The following is a 20,716-nucleotide window of genomic DNA, read 5'->3' as shown; positions in this document are numbered from 1 at the left end:
TTTTTGAAACACCCTGTAGTATGTCACATTTGTTTTGATTGAGAGTCAAACTGCCAGTATGTGGACCAAGTACAGATCCTCTACAAGTCTTCCTGCATTTTACTACAATTCTTTAGCATTGTGTACAGTAATGGTTCTGTGCCATTCCCTCAGGTTATGCCCCAAGTTACTTTTGCATAACAAAGAATTTTCTCTAATCAAAACAACATGCTGTGGACTGTGTACTACAAGACAACTCAACACATTTTTGAAAAACCTAAACAGTCAACCTAAAAACATTCAGTTCACCATAAAGATTAGCAACAAATCCGTAAGTTACTTAGTCTCACTACTGACATCAGTACACACACACACACACACACACACACACACACACACACACACATCATTTCAAAATTTATAGAAAAACTACAACAGGAACAGTAATACCTTCTTGCTCACAATATCCCATAGCTCACAAACATGCAGCTTTCCACTCAATGGTACACCATCTCATATCCATCCCCATATCCAGAGATGATTTTAAGGCGAGTTAGATACAGTAAAATTTATTGCCACAGCCAATGGCTACAGTCAGTAATTATTGACCACATTTTGCATAGGAAACAAAAACAGAAAATTATACCCCTCCTCTATGCCCCACCTGCTTCCCCATCCACTGTCTGCAAGAAATGGTGTGCACTACCATATCTAGGTGAGGTATCACAAATTGCAGCCAAAGCACTGAAAGCCAGTATAGGCTTTCCTACTACTTTAAGAACACAACAGACCAGTGTATTTTTAATGGCAGAGATAAGATCCAATTATTAGCCAACAGTGGGGTATACAAAATCACCTGTTCTGAACGTGACAAATTTTACATCAGTCAGTCAGGCAGAGACATAGCAACTAGGCTGGCTGAATATGAATGCAGCTGGAGGTTGCAGAGTTCTAACTCCGCATTTGCTGAGCATGTACTGAGTGAGCGTCACAACTACCAGCCAGTGTCCTATACCTCAACCTGCTGGAAGCCCTGGAAATTAACAAACATCTTGCTCACAGTCCAGATCTAATTCTAAATGACCAGACACAGCTCAACACCTCCCCTCTCCTAAACTTCATACAGTCATCTCTGTTGTCCATTACTTCCCACGCTGTCTGTTCCTACATATTCCCATTTTCCTGTATTCATTAATTTCTTTTGTTTTGTTGAAGTTGTCTATGTATTCCATATAGACTGTAGTTTCAATTGTTAAGGCTTTCTTTTAACTGGTACATGCATTACTGTCCATGTTTAACACCACTTGTAGTTGCTCATCAAATATTGTTTATATTTTACTTGGTTCATTTATATAATGCAAACTGTTGCATAGCCACAGTTTTGAATATAATGTTAAAGTGCAGTACCACCACACTCTCCAAGATTGCATTTACTGTATGTTCCCTCAAACACCTTCATTTTCCTGCATTTATTTATTTATTTTTGTTTGTCTTATTGGCAATGCTTAAGTTCTTTATGTATTCTGTAGTTACACTGATAGTTTCTTCTTTTAATTGTTTTATACCCCCAGATGTAGCCTTGTCAAGCATTCACTTTATCTTATTAGTTTTGTTTATTAATAGAATCTGTTATTTAGGCATGCTGTTCCTATTTTGTGTTAAAGTTTTTCCTGTCTACTACATTTTTATTTATTTACTGTTCGATTTTTTACTTCTTCATTGCATTACCACCACACAGTCAAAGATGTTACTTGCTGTATGTTTCTGCTTCAGTCTAGATGTGTTACTTCTCTTCCAATGTTGTTTGCAAATATTGTAACTTCTTTGGTGACCATACTCAGTAAATGTCTGAAGATGGCCTTTTAAGCCGAAAACTGGTTAACACAATAAAAGTAATATTGTAGAACAAAAGCAAACTGGTGCTTCTCATTTATTAATATGCTGTGTTTTATTTGCTACAAATTCTTCAATCCATGATGAAGCTGGGCTGACAATCTGACATTCTCATTTTGTTAATTAGGTGATAATGTAGAATTTTTTTAAATGTCTTTCAGAAGTCAAGGAATATTCACAATTGTGGCACCAGTATATACTAACTCCTAGGCCTTGTAAATGAACATAGGAGCCTGACTGATTCCTACAGATGGGATCTTTGGGCTCCAGAATGCCACATGAAATTAAATATTTGGGAGCATAAATATATGCAAGCATAAAATCTGTTCAAACATACAGTGGATTGAAATCAGCAACATAGGTCATTATTTTCATGCTTCCGTTTTGACAGCACTTCTTGAAAAGGGGAATGGCCTGCACATTTTTCCAAGCATTGAAACAGTGTTCCTCCAGTGACCTGCTACTAGAAGATCAGCAGGTTCTTTCACATATTCTATGGAGAATCATATAGATATGTCACCGAGTGAGATGGGACAGTGATTAGCACACTGGATTCACTTTCACGACAATGACGGTTCAAACTCACATCTGGCCAGCTCCCTAAAATGCTCTTGGCAAATGCCAGGATGGTTCCTTTGAAAGGGCACAGCTGATTTTTTCCCTGTCCTTGACACAATTCGAGCTTGTGCTCCATCTCTAATGACCTCAATGTCGACAAGATGTTAAATCTTATCTTCCTTTCTTGATACAGTTATGTCGCCACCTTTCCTCTGTTGAGAGATTTTAGTTGATTTTCCATACCAGTCATTTACCTCAATATTTGTAATGTTAGTGTCAATATATAACTGAATGAATGGATAGATAGATCTGATACATACTGACTTAATGCAAGATCAAAATTTTGCTTTTCAACTCACTAAACAGTACACATGTAGCTCTCCAGAGACTCATTTCGACTTCATTAGTTTTTTTTTTTTTTCTCCCAACAAAGCTTTTGTCTTGGAGCAACAATTTAACACAGCTGTGGAACCATGATAGATCTTTCCCATACCTTATAACTTTACTTAGCACATACCTGTCTAATGTGTAATGTACTAAACTCAACATGCTGGGTCTCTGACATGAATGCGTGACACTGAGTGCTCTGATAATCTGAAATCATCTTGTCACACTTACTAAACAGAAATACCTTCTTATCTTTTAACATTTCTACTGTCGCCTTGCAATCACTGATGCTACATTAGCACTACGATCACCGATTCCCTGCTCTGTGTTAACAGAAATAAACATTTAGGGCCTGTTTGTAACCAGGAAACTTAATAAGTTACTTCTCTATTTTTCGAAAAGGCCTTTAGAACAGTGTCACCTGAATCCCTATTCTTGTCACTTGTCCTTCCCCATTCTCCCAGTCTATAGCTATTAATACAGTAACTTTATCGAGAAATTTACATGCTGTATTCTCTAAGTATTTCCTCAAATATTCCACCACTACAATTCCTGAAATATGGAGTTTATAAAAGCACCCAATTGCAAGTATGAGTAACCTTCAACATTTATCTGCAGCAAAGTTCAAAATACGTACTCTCCTCAATAGATGTTATCATAATATTTATGATTTTACTACTGCCTTCATTGCCAAAATCAATACTATTTTTGCAACAGACATTCCAATCTGAATTTAAAATTTTGTTGAAATTCACTTCTAGTTTCAGTCAGCTTTCTGTTCTGGCCCTGTGGAGGGGTTTTTCTGCACTATAAAACTCACATTGGCACACCACAGCTACTCTACTACGCTGATAACTACTTCATGCATGTAGTGTACTATTAATCAAATGGGAAATGGGGAGAGGTGAGGATCTTAAAGTTCTCCTTCTAGTAAAAAACTGATTGAAATCTCCCCATCCAACATCACAAACATTTGAGCCTCTGATGTGTGTTCCATTCATCTCAAAAAACAAGGATTGCAATCACTTTTGGGAACAAGGTTAGTTGTCTTTACCAGTTTCGTCAGCCACCTTCATTTGTGCCAATATGAGCAAAAATTTGCTGCCACATATGTTCAATAGCACTGGCAGAGCCTTCTCCATATCTCTGAGCATATCTGGCAAACATATCGGGTGGACCCAAGTGTTCCTTCCTGACCTGCTTGCTGTTTCTTTGGGATGCTCCATCACCTGCCTAATCTTGGAGCTCACGATGATCAGCAAACCAACACTCTGCACTTGTTGGATCTTTCAGGGAGATCAGCACCAATTCCAGTACATTGGGCAAAATGCACTCTCAACAATGGGCAACACATCAAATGTTCTATGGCATACGATGACAACTGGACAGCTGGTCATCACTTTCACCTTCCACCCAAAGATTTGTGACTGACACTGTTTCCCATTTACCCAGGTGTCAGACATATCTGGAGGTAATGAGACATCTGGTATCTCTGACAGTGCTGTAAGCAACAGTTTTCACAACAAGTGCTTCAATGTCATCACACCCCAGAACAAGACAGCAGCTTGAAGATTGCTGACGTGGCCAATGCAGCTTCCTTTCAAAACAGTGATCAAATATACTTACATTTCTACACAACAGTAGAGTCTGTAACCATCTTTAATTGTGTCAATCAAGTATTCAACACCAAATTACTAACCTAAGCATTCTAAGAACTGCAATCTAAGTACTGTTGCTGTGCTTATACTTGATATCAGTTGCTCATAAAGGAGTGGACTATTTGCAACAGCTGTTACTTAAAATTGAGCCAGGCCACTTTGGCCAACATGAAATTAACTTATACAGTAAATGCCACTAACGATAGGCCCTATCTGAAGTACTGCTCTGGAAAACACTTTTGAACTGCAGCTCAGTATAAAAAAGATCGAATCTGTATAAGATAGGGAGCATCCAGCAAACAAGATTTACTTTCAGAAGGCACAGTTTGGAGAATCAGTCCATTAATTCATGTAGAACTAATAGTGCAGCACCCTCCTGTTTTCAGATTGTGCTCTTGATTACTTGTTGAGGATTTCCAGATCTCCAACGCTGACCTTTCTTTGAGTTCATGTACTTCAGTAAATGCCCCAAACTTCATGAGGAAAAAAATGGTAACTACAATTTGGCTGAACACCTGAAAGTACACAATCAGTTTTAGGGAATGCCTTCCAGGAGTCAAGGGACAAGGCATAACAGTTTATCCCGCTGGCAGGAAATTTTTTGCATCCTCTTGGTACAGATCTAGAACACTCATTGGACCATATTCATGTGGGAACAAACTGACTTTAGAAGCGGGTGTAACGCAGTAGCTCACCTACTAGTCATGTACAGATTATAAAAAAGCAATAAGTGTCAACGAAACATACTGCCTCAGTATCCTTGTCCAAGATCCAGAACACGGCTGCATTGTGGTGCAACTAAGGTATCCATAATCAAACAATGGAAAATCCAGGATGGAATGTAACAATATTAGAGAAGGAAAGTTGCCACTCACCATACAGCGGAGATGCAGAGGTGCGATAGGCACAACAAAAAGATTCACATAATTACAGCTTTCGGGCATTAAGGCCTTTGTCAGCAACACACACACACACACACACACACACACACACACACACACACACAAACAACTTGCATACATGTCTGCAGTCTCAGATAACTGTAACTACATTGCGAGCAATAGCACCAGCGCATGATGGGAGTGGCGACTGGATGGGGGTAAGGAGGAACCTGGGGTGGGGAGAGGGAGGGATAGTATGGTAGGGGTAGTGGACACTGAAGTGCTGAAGTTTAGAGGGAGGGCAGGAGAGAAGGTGGGGAGGGGGGGGGGGGGGGGAGAGGAAGTAGCGGAAAGGAGAGAAATTAAAAGACTGGGTGTGGCGGTGAAATGACGGCTGTGTAGTGCTGGAATGGGAAAAGGGAGGGGGCTGGATGGTTGAGGACAGTGACTAACGAAGGTTGAGACCAGGAAGGTTACAGGAATGAGGGCTGTATTGCAGGGAAACTTCCCACCTGTGAAATTCAGAAAAGCTGGTGTTGGTGGGAAGGATCCATATGGCACAGGCTGTGAAGCAGTCACTGAGATGTGTGGCAGCGTGCTCAGCAACAGGGTGGTCCACTTGTTTTTTGGCCAGTTTGTTGGTGGCCATTCACATGCAGACAGCCAGCTTGTTGTTTGTCATGCCTACATAGAATGCAGCACAGTAGTTGCAGCTCAGCTTGTAAATCACATGACTGGTTTCACAGGTAGCCCTGCCTTTGATGGGATAGGTGATGTTAGTGACCGGGCTGGAGTAGGTGGTGGTAGGAGGATGTATGGGACAGGTCTGGCATCTAGGTCTATTGCAGGGGTATGAGCCATGAGGTAAGGGATTGGGAGCAGGGGTTGTGTAAGGATGGACAATTATATTGTGTAGGTAATGCCTACAAAGAAATCCAGGGTATGGCTGGTGCTTCCAGCTTTTCTGAATTGCGCAGGTGGGAACTTTCCCTGCAATACATCCTACGTTCCTGTAACCCTCCTGGTCTCAACCTTCGTTAGTCACTGTCTTCACCCATCCAGCCCCCTCCCTGTTCCCATTCCAGCACTACACAGCCGTCATTTCACCGCCACATCCAGTCTTTTAATTTCTCGTTATTTCTCTCCTTTCCGGTACTTCCTTCCCCACCCCCATCTTCTCTGCTGCCCTCCATCTAAACTGCAGCACAGCACTTCACTGTCCGCCACCTCCACCACACTATCCTTCCCTCTCCCCATCCCAGGCTGCTCCTTACCCCCATCCAGTCACCACTCCCATCATGCACTGGTGCTGCTCTCACAATGTAGTTTCAGTTACCTGAGACTACGGGTGTGTGTGTGTGTGTGTGTGTGTGCAAGCTGTGTGTGCCTGTGTGTGCAAGCTGTGTGTGTGTGTGGGAGGGGGGGGGGGGGGCGTGCGTGTGTGTGTGTGTGTGTGTGTGTGTGTGTGTGTGGGCGCGCATGTGTGTGTTGCTGACAAAGGCCTTAACGGCCGAAAGCTATAATTATGTGAATCTTTTTGTTGTGCATCATATCGCGACTCAGCATCTCCGCTATATAGTGAGCAGCAACTTTCCTTCTCTAATTAGGTATCCATGAGTTAATCATGCAAATTATCTAGATTATTATAACTGTGCAAGTCCGTGTTACCACAATAATAACACAGGAGGCCCAGAAATTTGTGCCCAAGATGAGTATTATCCGTGGTTATTGATAATACAAAGTGTAATGACAGTTTCACTTCTACATTATATCTTTAACTATCCCAAGCTTTTGAATGTTCTGCTTCACTGTGGGACATAGTGTATGTTTCTTATTTATGTTCTTCCTTTTGTCTCTTTTTCTTCATTGTTTCACTGCACTGTTGACACAAAATCGCGTCCTCAACCACATTTGACACACTTATGCACTGTTGTTTACAATAATGCTGGAATGATTTATATATTTGTTCTGAGTATTACTTACCCCCACTGATCAAAAGAATTTATATCCCATATAACTCCTTGGACAAATATTTTATGTTCGTACAAAGCTGGAACAAAATAAAGAAAAAAAATAACCAACAGGGCATTTTAATATTGAAGACAGAAGAGATTTTTAGTGTTAAAGAGTGTACCTGCCTTTAATTAACTAAAAAGTAATTGTTTTACATACCTATGAGAGCTCCAAGTGTGAAAGGTGTAACCATTTTTACCACTATGGAGTTAGTGGGACGATTTCCTTCAAACACTTTATGTGGTGCCAGCTTATCAATAGTGTCTGGTGCCACTCCACTTTTTTCTAGCTCTGAAACAACTTGCTGGTGTGTCTTTCCCTTCATCAGTGCTTCAGTTTGTGCAAGAAAATTTGCCAGGAGTATCTAAAAATTTTAATTAATTTCTTAATTAAAAACATTTTTCTGTTTACATGTTGTATATAAAATTACAAAGTGAATAGTTTTTGCAGTTTCGTTTGTTGCACTTAGTGACAAGACAAACATATGGTACGTACTACGTACCTTGTGATGCAATCGGTCACGAATAGGATTATGAGTTAACGCCGGTGCAATGAAGTCTGCAGGTATCAGTTTTGTGCCTTGGTGAATGAGCTGGTAAAAAGCATGCTGTCCATTGGTTCCAGGTTCTCCCCAAACAATAGGACCAGTACTATAGTTGACTTTTGTTCCTGTGCTTGTTATGTACCTGTGAAAAGCGTATCTTGGTCCAGTGATTACTGTATTTCAATATATAAAATGGTATGTTTTTAGTAATCAAAATTCTACTCAGTAGCTATTAATCCTTTCGCTGCTATAGACATGCTCTTTGCATTCCGTGCTGAGGCAGTTTTCATTATGGCTGTACTCACTAAATGCTGGAGGCCTATGTTGAGAGATGGCACTCTGGCCAACTTGATATACTTATCATCTGATTTTAAAACTATTAGGTGAAAAAAATTTTATTTTTGCACACCTTATAATCTGATATCATCACTCAATAAAGAACTGAATTTCTTTTCATAAGCCATCATATTTACTGCACTGCATCAAATTAAGTAAAACATCACACAAAATTTTGAAGAGTAAAAATGCATTGTGTAAACTTTGAATATGGTTGGTTTTAGCTCAATCATTGTGCTGTATGAAATGAAGATATCAAAATTTTATTTAAAACTGAGAGCAGAAGGATATTTCATTTTGTTCTCGAGTAATTGTGTTTTATATCCAAAGGAAAGTTGCATACGACACAATCATTCATGTACTTTGCATCAAGAATCATCTGGTCATTACAATCATTGTATCTCATAAATGATTCAAGATATTGAAGCGGTTTTTTGCAAATGACAGCCCAAAATGAGGCACATATCTTGTACAATAAATACTCTAAATATTTTTATTCACTGATATATGGAAGTAACTTATCCACAGCAGTGACAGGTCGGCAGCTCAGTGTGCATTCAGACGTCCATATTACCAATGGAAAACCCAAGTGCTGCGTATATACAAGTCCAAACATGTGGGAATGGCGTAGTGGGTCTTTATATATTACCACAGCAGCGAAAGGGTTAATAGGTATGCCAGGAGGACTATTGTGGTACCATATTCTCCATACCTTAACAGTCATTTTTCTTTTAGATTATTATATTTGAAGTAACTGAAAGGACTTCAAGGGGGGATAAAAAGAACAAGTCTCGTGATCTGGGCACAATTGCACTGGACTGTAGCCTGGAACAGATTCATAAACATTGACAGTGAATGCTATCAGTAAGTCATTGTCCACACTTTTAGTTTGGCTTACTAAATATTTTGTCAGGAGAAGCTATTCTCAGTTTGAGCCGAGGTCACAAGTATACAGCATTTGTCACCCCACATTGATCAGCGTATAGTTCACTCCGTGCTCTTTGCTTGTGCCAGGTGGTCATACTTAAACTGACAATGTTGCAAGTGCTGCAGTGCAGGCTGTATATATTGCAAGTCACTGGAACATCAACGGTATGTTCACTAATCGGCATACTCGTAGAGTATGCTGAAAAAAATAATGGTTTCACTTTCAGCCACCTGGTGAAAATATGGCACTGTAAGTGGTCTGACCGTGGTACGGGTGCATGAAATGGGGAGGGACAATCAAACACATGATAACAATTATTCGGCACATTTATTAGTATATGGTCACAAGTTCCTCACAGCATACGATATGTGATCAGAGCTCAGGATCATGACATGCCGCCTCAGCTGCTAGAGCCATCCTTTCATTCCCCACAATACCCATATGCCCCAGCACCCTGCATGAAAAGCATCTCCTTCCCCAGTCACTGTAGTTCGATAGTGTGGGCTACTTCATCTGCTGGAGGGGCACTCACAAAGAATTGGAACAGGCAAGAAATTTAGCACTACCTGCTCCCATGTCCGCAAGATCGCATATAATTCTGTGTCTAAACACAGTAAAGTTTTGAGGTAGTCAAACCTTGAGGAGACAATTTGAAAAAACAATAGGGCAACCACCTGAGACCCCCTGTTAAGGCCCATCTGTAAAGACAGCTACATAGTTTTGGTGCTCATATAAAATATCAGAAAATATTGTATGAAAAACCAATCTCTCCTATCCTGCACCAAATGTAAAATTACTCTGGGCCTCTGCAGTAACCAGGGCAGCATACAGTTAAAAACCTGCTTTCGACGTTGGAGTTGCTCCACACTGAATAACTTCAGCACGTGCTGCACGTAGATCCCAAATGACATTGTGGCTCATGGGCAGTTGGAGAAAAGGTGAACAAGTAACAGTACGATACATGGGTGCAGTCAGAGCTGCAAGGAACTTACGTGCTTGATGCACCATGAGGAGCTGCCACTGGACAGTGAGTGGCAGTTCCCCGGCCTCTACACAGAGACTGTGTATGGGGCTGGTCCAGTAAGCACCTGCAGCCAGCTGAGTCCCCTCATAGTGGACAGCGTCAATGACCTTCAAATAGAAAGGCCTCACCGATCCATATACTGTGCGCAAACACACAAAAGCCCTATAGAAACTGGAGCAGACGAACCCTGCCTGCTCCCCAAGATCTGCAGGTAAGGCACTTTATGATGTTCAGTGCCCTGTGTGTTCTGGCTTTCAGGTCTCTCAGGTGTGGCAACCACAACAACCTGGAGCCAAAAATGAGGCCCAGAAATCTTACTGAGTCTCTACATTTTAGGATGGTGTCCCTCACATGCGAGTCAGGTAAATTAAAAATATAACAAGAACAATTAAAATGAAAACACACACACACACACACACACACACACACACACACACACACACACACACACACTTATCTACAGAAAATTGAAAACCTGTCTTTGTAGTCCACTCCTCTAACCGCCACAATGTAAGTTGCAACCAACGGCTCGCTGTTGCAACACTGGAGGAGGAAAAGAAAACAGCAAAATCACCCACAAATAAGGTGCATTGTGCAGCAGTACTTACACAAGAACTGGCAGTGTCTATGGCTATGGCAAAGAGGGTACTACTTCAGATACTGCCCACAGGGACACCACTCTCCTGCTCAAAATGATCACACAGTGTGTCACCAACTCAAGTCCTAAGAAACCACTGAAACAGAAAAGACCATAGGAAGATGGGGAAGTGGTCACGAAAGCCCCATTGATGTAACTGCATGAGAATACTGTGTCTCCATGTAGTATCATATGCCTTACTGATACTGAAGAATATGCTGTGATACTGAAGAATATGCTGATACAGTGATTGTTAAGTAGAAAAGACTGCTGAATGGCCATCTCTAGCAGGGTCAGCTTGTTGGCAGTGGACTGAAATCTCTGGAATCCACACAGAGTGGCTAAGAAGTTGCCTGATCTCTAACAATCAGACCAAACGACAGTTAACCATTCACTCCACGGTCTTTCCTACACAGCTCGCTAAAGTGATACTCCGGTAACTACTGGGACACTTGCGATCCTGTCATCATTTGAGGAGAGGTATCAAAATTGCCTCTCACCACAAGTTGGGGAAGTGAGCTGACTGTAATATCAAATTAAAACGTTCGAGGATGATTTCCTTCAATGCTGGTGGCAGATGTCGAAGCACGCAGTACCCGATTGGATTGTGACCGGGTGCAGTGTCACGCATCTCAGACAGGGCCAATTCTAGCTCCCATATGGAGAAAGAGGAGTTGTAGGACTCTGAACTGGTGGATCTGGAGCCCAACTTGCCTCTCTCTACAGTCACACAGTAGCAGCGAAATGTCGAATCCTGGCTGGAATGGGCTGTAGTTTTTGCAAAATGCTCTGCCAGTGTCTGAGCGATGTCTTTGGGTGTTGTTTGGAGACACCCGTTTCAGTACGGCTGCTATTGTTAAACGACTGTGTTTGGCTTCCCATACTTAAATAAAACAAATGGAACAGTTGATGGAGTCCAAGAATGCTTACCACGACCTTTTTCTGCTCTCCTGGATTATACATCAAGCCTTGGCTCTCGCAACTTGAAAGAGTGTGAGGTTGTCTGAAACTGGGCAGCATTTAAACAGTCAAGGAGCTCCACTCCTATCCCGGAAAGCTGAACAGATTCATCAGTCCATCAAGGTACAGGTTGCCTCCTAAGATGACCTGAATACTTTGAGATGGATAAGTCAGCGGCATGATGGATCACTCGGGTGATATGGTCCACCCATTCCTGGAAGCTGTTATGGTGTTAGAACACAGCCAGTTGACTGAACACCGTCCATTAGCCCTACTGACCATCCATTCTGGTGGGTTCTGTTGATGCAATCCTCATCCAGCAAGTTAATGTGGAGTGGGAACTGGTCATTGGAATAAGGTCATCAATGACTTCTTACTGAACAGAGTCTGCAAGGGCTTTAGAGCAGAAAGATAGGTGAATGGCTGAGAATGACTCAGTGGCAGTACAGAAATGAGTGGGAGTACCAGTGTTTAGGATGCACAGCTCTCGGGATGTCATGAGGTCCTCCAAAACCCAACTCCAAGGGCAAGTGGAGACATGACGAGCATTGAAGTCACCCACCAGGAGAAATGTGTGGGGGGTTGCTCCATAAGATCTGTGAGAGCCTGAAAGTCTACTGCATCAGACGAAGGTAAATACAAGGAACAAACTGTGCTCCTCAGACCCATGTGAATTTCATCTGCAACTGTTTGCAATTCAGTAGTCTGGGGGAGAGTACAGTTGCGATGAGCATTATATACAAACACAGCAACCCCTCCTTTGGCCCTTTCCCCACTCTGGTCATCCTTGTGATAAACTGTATAGCCCCCTATGACAGGGGCATCAGACGCTTTAAAACGCATTTCCTGCAAACACATGCACACTGGGCATTCCAGTGCGAGGAGTTTCAGTTCCTCCACATGTGTCCTGAACCCATTAACATGAGACTGAAGGATGGGAGCCATTTATCACAGGGGTTGCTCTTCACCTTGTCTTTCCATCTACGAGGAGAGTCTACTGTATGAGGAGGCTCAGCTTTGGGGTGAGCTGGTCGCCCCAGTCTGACATCAAGGTCCATTAGCTCTGATGAAGAATCGAGAAGTACATCAGAGATGATGAGATCAACATCGTCAGACAATTTGCTTCCTGGCTCTGTCAGTAGGTGATGCTCTGTCTTCAACTTTTTGCCCTGAATGGGCTTTGGGGCCACAACTGTGGACCAGGTTGAAACTCTGGATGGGCAGATAGCTCCACAACAATGGCAACCACAGCCTTGACCTGGATGGAGGTATTGGTTTTGAAATAACTGCAGCAGAGCAAGTGCACTCGGAGACACAGCTACTAGTGCTGACACTGGTAAACTCTGTTTGTGGAGCAACATTGGTTTTAGGGACTGGCTGTTTAAGAACAAACGCAAAGGAGGTAGTGAACGTTGGGGGCCGAAGGGCCTCATAAATCATCTTTGCATCTCCATACGAGATAGGTTTCGTAGTTTTTATGTCCTGTATATTCCTTTTTTCAAAAAAGATACAGCAGCCCCTACTCCAGACATAATGATACCCAGAGCAGTTGACACACTTCACAGGAGATGAACAACCACATTTGCCACAAGTGGCTTCTCCCTTGGATCCAACAGTAGTGTGCCCAAAGTGCTGGCACTTAAATCAGTGCCTAGGGTGCGGAAAATAAGGCCACACACTGGCACAAAGGAAACCTGTCTTGACATGCTGTGGAAGCTTCTTGCTGTTGAATGTAAGTATGAGAGAGTCCAATTTCACTAGATCGCCATCCATCCTTCTCATTATATTTTGTACATCAACAATGCTTTCTTTGGCCCACTCATTTTTCAGTTCTCCTCTGCGAATGTCAACGAGATCCCTGAAAGTCACAAAACCTTTGCTGCAGTTCAAGGTGTCTATTGCATACTTCCCGAGACATCTAGCGTTTTGGAGGTCAACTGCTTGCTGGGAATTAGAAGTTTCCACTAACAATGCTCCATTTTGCAAGTGCTTGACTGACTTTAAAGAGCCACAGATTCCCTCTAAGGCTTTTTGGATACAGATGGACAAAACCTTTTCAAATCTACCCTCTTCCGCTTGACTGTGAAAAACACACTCTGGACAGCAGCATGTGGTTTGTTATTATAAATACCACCACTCTGAATAAATCCAGAATAAGGAGCACTGGCTACACAAGCTCTCTTGTTTGATTGTGTGTTGGTACCTACCAGTGGCCCACTCTTTCCACTGAGAGGAGGAAGAGAAAACTTCAAAAGATTCATCCTGGTCCCATGAGTAGCTAGGGAGATAAAAGTCACCTAGACAGAGACCCGCATGCCTAGGTAAGCCTTATACAACTGAGGTGCAGCAGGTTTCCCAGAGGTTGCCTGCTAACAACTGTTCCATGTCAACAGCTGGAAGCATCTCATCGGTGCTCAGCACGTTAAGATTTAGCGTTTTTTTTTTTTTTTTTCCGCACAAGGAGGTCCTTATAATGTGCAAATGTCACTGTACACCTAACAGGCCGACAACGTGTGATCTCCTTGGGAGAGGGGGGAAAAAAAAGAAAAAAATTATTGAGAATGAAAACCTTGTGAAACACCACACAGGCACATAAGCTGAGTGCAATGGATGTTTCTGCAGAGCATGTGGTAGAGTAGAACACCATATGCAACAGTCCTATACATTCACGCCACCAAGTAGAGTAAAATATGCCTCATCCATCCAAAGAATATTCCTGGCTACATGTCATCCATTACCATGCATGCCAAGAAACAAAGGGCAAAGTCATAGTGTTGTGGTCTGTTTTGGAGCTTCATTTGGTGCACATTCAGAATCTTGACGAGATACCAGTGAAGAATGTGCCATACAATCTTTTGAACTGTTGACCTGGGGAGAGAGAATGGCCATAACACAGCTTAGCACTGGCTGCAGAACTTTACGCGTGAGATGCAACTTCATCAACTATCCATTTATTGACATGGGGCCTCTCCACAGTGGTTACTGTTGGCTATATTCCCGCAATGCAGTGCTGCTTTTGCTGACGTTCTGATAATACAACTTTACCAGCAGCTTTCTTCTCAATAGCCTTTGGGTTTCACACACAAAACTTAAACCTTCTTAACATTGTACAGCTACCTTCACAAAAGAAATCAACATGTGTCGCCAAGTGACAAATGGCATACTGACATCAAAACAGGGAACATTTCACATTCTGACTGCTTACAGTGCACAATGCATATTTTCACCTGTTGGCAGAAAGTGGAACTATTATTTTCCCAACTTACCCTACAAGCACAACAACTAGTTAACATATCAATGATGTTTCAGCCTCCTGCGATGTATACAGCTTGCACTGCAGCTCTCTGAACACTATCAGTTTAATTATAACATCCTGGTACTTTTGCACCTTCTGATGTCGGTCAATGGATAGCATGTATAAAGTGCCTCATTGAAAGGTAAGTAGAGACTTGCAGCTGGATGTGTTGGCAGAGGGCTGCAAATAAACAGAGTGGGAGATGAGAATGGAGAGGAGGTGATGGGGACAGAGGGGACGGAAAGTGTTGGGTGGAGCATGTGGGGCAGTATGCTACCATAGGTTGAGGCCGGCATAATTACGGGAGTGGAGAACGTGTTGTAAGGATAACTCCATCTGCACAGTTCAGTAAAGCTGGAGGTGGGGGGAAGTATCCAAATGGCTCATGTGGTGAAGGAGCTATTGAAATCAAGTGTGTGATGTTCGGCCGCATGTTGTGCCACAGGGTGGTCTACTTTGCTCTTGACCATAGTTTGGCAGTGGCCTTTCATCCTGGTGGACAGCTGACTGGTAGTCACACCAATATAAAAAGCTGTGCAACGATTGTAGCAGAGCTCGGAAATGACATGGCTGCTTTCACAGGTGGCCCAGCTCCTGATGGGATAGGATAAACCTGAGATAGGACTGGAAAAAGAAGTGCTGGGTGGATGGATTGGCAGATTTTGCACCCGGATCAAATGCAGGGATATGATCCTTGTAACAGCAGGTTGGTATCGGGAGTGGCATAGGGATGGACTAGGATGTTTTGGAGGTTGGGTGGGCGATGGAACACAACTATAGGAAGGGGGGGGAGGAGGGGGGAGGGAATATCTCAGGTAAGATGTCCCTCATTTTCAAGGTATGATGATAGGTAACCAAAGCCCTGGCGAAGGATGTGGTTCAGTTCCTCCAGTCCGGGACGGTACTGGGTGATGAATGGGACACTCCTTTATGGCTAGGTCTTGAGGATGGTGAGAGGTTTGGGGGTGTGAGGGGAAATAGCACAGGAGATATGTTTGCAGACTAGGTCTGGGGGATGGTGCCTGTCTATGGAGGCCTTCATGAGACCCTCAGCATACTGAGCAAGTGAGTTTTTGTCACTGCAGATTTGCTATCCCCAAGTGGACAGGCTGTTTGGGAGGACTTTTTGGCGTGAAAGGGATGACAGCTGTCAAAATGCAAGTACTGTCGTTGGTTGATGGGTTTAATGTGGACAGAGGTGTTGATAGAGGCATCGGAAATGAGGAGGTCAACATGTAGGAAGATGGCATGCTGGGTTGAGGACGACCATGTGATATGGATGGGAGAGAAGGTGTTGAGGTTGTGAGGCAATGAAGATAGGGTGTTTTGGACCTGAGTCCAGATCATGAAGATATCATCAATGAACCTGAACCAGACAAGGGGTTTAATGTTTTGGGAGGCTAGGAAGGTCTCATTTAGATGGCCCATGAACCGGTTGGCATAGCAGGGTGGCATGCTGGAGCCCACAGCTGTGCCATGGATTTGTTTGCATATCTTATATCTTCCCTTAAAAGGTGAAGTAGTTGTGGATTAGGATGAAGTTAGTGAGATGTATGAGGAATGAGGTAGTGGGTTTGTAGTCTGAAGGGCACTGAGAAAGGAGAAAGGTAGTGTTCAATGGTGATAAGGCCATGGGCATGAGGATGTTGGTGTCTAGGGAAGTGGCGTCAACAGTGACCAGTAGGGATCCAAGAGGTAAAGGGGTGGGGATGGTGGAGAGTCTGTGAAGGAAGTGGTTGGTGTCTTTTGGGGAGGCTAGATTACAGGCGATTGGTTGGAGGGGTTGAAATTCTTTCAGTGGTGGCACAATAACCAGCCACAATGGGGCAGCCAGGATTGTTGAGTTTTTGGATTTTTGGGAGCATGTAAAAGGTGGGTGTGTGGGGCATCATAGGGATAAGGAGGGGAATGGATTCAGGAGATATGTTCTGGGAAGGACCTGAGGCTTTAAGCAGGAATTGGAGGTTGTGTTGGACTTCTGGGATGAGATCACTCTGGCAGAGTTTATAAGCAGAGGAGTCATAACAGGTGCAGGCCTTCTGCTAAGTAGTCACTGCGATTTATAACAATGGTACCTGGGTAGCAGCATTTGATGCATAGAGCATCATCACACAATGGAGCTACTTATATGTTCCCAATTAGTGAGATACAAATATCTACATTCTTTTCGTTGACCCAAAAAGGCCATATAGAGACAACAACATAAATCTTTCTCACTTGTGTAGTGGTGCTGACCCGCACAAGCCGTAGCTGCCATAGCCATATTAATTGCAGTAACCAGCTGGCACAGTATTTCGCCATTATGGCTGATACGTATGTCGGTACCACTCGGTGAGTAACCAATATTGTTGCCTAAATACAGCATGCTCCTGCAGCAATGTGACAAGGAGCCATGTGATACCAGGGGATCTGCCTGTCAAAACACCTGACCATGGCCAGCCAGACAGCAGAAGGAATCAAAATGGTGGCCACTGTGGAATGACTACTGCAGTGTGACCCAAGACGCTTTGTCATTCTACTGTTGTCCACTTGTGCAGTCATCACTGTCCACCATTCTACAGAACCATCTACTGCACAAACCAACATCAGCTCCAGTGAGCAGAGGGTCGAACGAGGTCCATTCTAGCCTATGACCCATTTAGTATCTACTAAATTGCCAGGTGCAGCCATGCAGACGTTGAGGCCGGGATTCACTCCTCAGGAGATATCGCCAAACAGCCGGCAACAACACAGAGCCACAGCTATGCTGCAAGGCAGGACTGTGTGGCCACCACTAACTCAGCATCAGCTGCATCGAGTGCCTACCTAGCAGCACCCATTGCTCTGAGCTACACTGAACCGTTTGAAAGTGATGGGTGGGATCCTGACAACACACTGCCCGCCGGGGACTGCAGGTTTGACACCCCCTCACTTGTTATGCATCAGCATTATGTGAGCACTGGATCTTCGATGTATCCTGAACTTATGAAATAAATCAACTAGTTCCAAACAGAATGTGCCCATACCGTATTTACTCGAATCTAAGCCACACTCAAATCTAAGCTGCACCTGAAAAATGAGACTCAAAATCAAGGAAAAAAAAAAAATTTTCCGAATCTAAGCCGCACCTGAAATTTGAGACTCGAAATTCAAGGGGAGAGAAAAGTTTTAGACCGCACCTCCAAATCGAAACGAAGTTGGTCCATTGTAATATGAGACTCAATTTAAGTCAAATGAATGACGATACTGCTACAGTAGTTTGGTTCGAGTCGTTAAGCTCAGCAGTTAAGCTTTACCAGGTAGGCATTGCTATGCGTCAGGCGCTCCGTCCATATTTATACGGCTACCTTCCCTTTTTCACGTGCTTCGCCTGGTTTGAAGTGATTGCTTATTTTTCTTTGATCTGATAAGTGCCATTCTCCTTGGTATAGGTTTTTACGTCACTCAAAGCTGAAAATGCTTTATTGTACTGTGTCATGCATTGTTTGTCGCATTCTGATAATGAGTGTTTGCGGCCTGTCGCCGCTCGCGGCGTGACTTGCTTTTGTGCGCGGTACCGCCGCTTACAATTAAAAGAAAAGAGAGGAATCATCTCATTAGCAAAACAATGGCAAGAGACTGCTATTTGTTGTTACTTACACTGCTGCTTTCTTTGATAATGATAAACAAGAACCAAATAACAGACTGCGTATGATAGAAGCTGTTCTAAATGAGATTTTATTGAATATTTTTCTCCGTTTGAAAATCTTTGCAGACGCCTCTTTAGTACATTACATTCTGCACAGAAATTACAGTCATCTTAGATTTAAAAATCTAGTCAGTTGCCGTGCTTCATTTCTGACTGTATCACTATTCAGCATAAGAATAATACGAATATAAACATGACATGGTATGTATATTCTTCCGCGTTTGCTGTTGTCTCACTCTTAGTTTCGTAGTTTATTAGGCAGACAGGATTTAAATGAGATAGCAGCAAACACGAAAGAATACATGGCAAAATGTTTACATTCGTATTATTCTTATGGTGAAGAGAATACTGCATGTGATTCACAATTGATAAAAGTTCCTATTAGGAACCATCTCTTGTCACAGGTAGGAAAAAATTCAGAACGCAGAGTTAGCCATATTGACGGACAAACATCCCAAACAGTCTTACCAGTCGGATTTTCGTAGTACATTGAAAGGCTGCTACATTCGAAGATGAACAATATGGAATTTGTATTTACTTCATTGGGTAATGTAGGAAAATGCAGTGGTCGAAACTCAGGGTGGAGAAAAAAACTCTTCTTCCACCTTTTTTTTTTTAAATTTATTTACTGACACAGAGGTTATGGCGCAAGTATTTATCTTTGTGCCTGCAAAATATGCCTGAGTAGCGCTACATATATTCGACGGCAGACGTTAGTCGTGGCGGCACCTACCAACATTTTTCAGAACTTCCGCTTACTTTGCACTCGATTCTAAGCCGCAGGCGGTTTTTTGGATTACAAAAACCGGACAAAAAGTGCGCTAAGATTCGAGAAAATAAGGTACTTGCACCTGCTATCACTACAGAACCTCCACGCTTGGGGTGAGGTAGTCTAATCGGCTGCCCCGACAAATCTACTCTCGACCTCCCCACACACCCATGGGGTCAACCCCACCAGTGTTGTCAACACTGTCGCACTCTGAGATACCCCCATACTTACATAGGTTTTCATCCTTTCAGAATATAGTGGCCTTTTCACTTTTTGTATCAAGAAGATGTCTGTCTTTTGTGGGGTGGTTTGTCTCAACATCATTCTGATTTCAGAATCATTTTGAAAGATACTTTTTATTTGCTATTTCTAATTAATGTAAGCCTTTGGTGACTTATTTTAGAGATGATGTTTTGAGTTTCAGTGGATCTGATGTTTTGAGTTTCAGTGGATCAGAAGTTTATTGTTTAGTACTGCATGATTCATTTGAAAGGTATGTCCCTAAGAAATGCCTTTTCATGAACACAGCTTCATCCCGGTCTGCAAGTGGTCCCAACGTCATTTCCTCAAGATTTATCAACGTTTTAATTTCAATTTTACTGTTTTCCTTTGTCATTGTTATTTTGTCCCACGACTGGACTCAGTAACTTCCAATTTGTTGTGCAGTCATAAGACAGATGAATGCCCAGTAGTCTCTGCATCTAAAGTTGTGGAACAGACATTTTTGCTGCTTTTTGTCACCTGATAAAACATCCCAGCTTACCAATCTGAGATACTAGAACCACATTTTTCCTTGGTCTTTGAAACTCTCAGCTTTCAAGATTTCACCTAGTTTCATCAATACTGAACGCAAAAGTTACAAAATTGATAGTAAGAATGCATTTCAAAAATCAAATAAATAAGATAATATACTGTTCATATCTCGTGCAACGGGCACAGTTTGAAGGTCATCCTGCATAATTGTCCAAAAGCTCAACAGCAAGACTTGGCTGTTCCAACAGCCATGTTCTCAAGAGTGTGAGCTGGTGTTAGCTAAGGGCTAAAAACTATAATCGTGTGCATTAAATATACTATTTTTGCAATGATATCAAAAAGTAAGTCAAATCATCACATTTGACTTAAGAAAAAACGGAATGGTTGAGAAAGAGAAATTGAACAATGGACAATCCAGACTGGAATATCAAAAA

The 20,716-nt window shown here is 42.5% G+C and overlaps 1 protein-coding gene across 1 annotated transcript in view; it reads right to left on the bottom strand.

The window, feature by feature from the left end:
- The window catches only part of LOC126416756 (glucose-6-phosphate isomerase), a 97,125-nt gene that overhangs the window by 10,395 nt on the left and 66,014 nt on the right, over positions 1–20,716 (bottom strand). Inside the window, exons 8-10 of the mRNA XM_050084597.1 lie at positions 7,872–8,055; positions 7,529–7,733; positions 7,340–7,406 (exon numbers count right to left, since the gene is read on the bottom strand). Coding sequence (XP_049940554.1) covers positions 7,340–7,406; positions 7,529–7,733; positions 7,872–8,055 — 456 coding nt within the window. The remainder of the gene's footprint in view (positions 1–7,339; positions 7,407–7,528; positions 7,734–7,871; positions 8,056–20,716) is intronic.

The sequence above is a fragment of the Schistocerca serialis genome, chromosome 8, assembly GCF_023864345.2.
Source record: "Schistocerca serialis cubense isolate TAMUIC-IGC-003099 chromosome 8, iqSchSeri2.2, whole genome shotgun sequence".
In the NCBI taxonomy this organism is placed as follows: Eukaryota; Metazoa; Arthropoda; class Insecta; order Orthoptera; family Acrididae; genus Schistocerca; species Schistocerca serialis.
The sequence above is the reverse complement of the archived record's forward strand: the minus strand, read 5'-3'. Positions and strand labels throughout refer to the sequence as shown.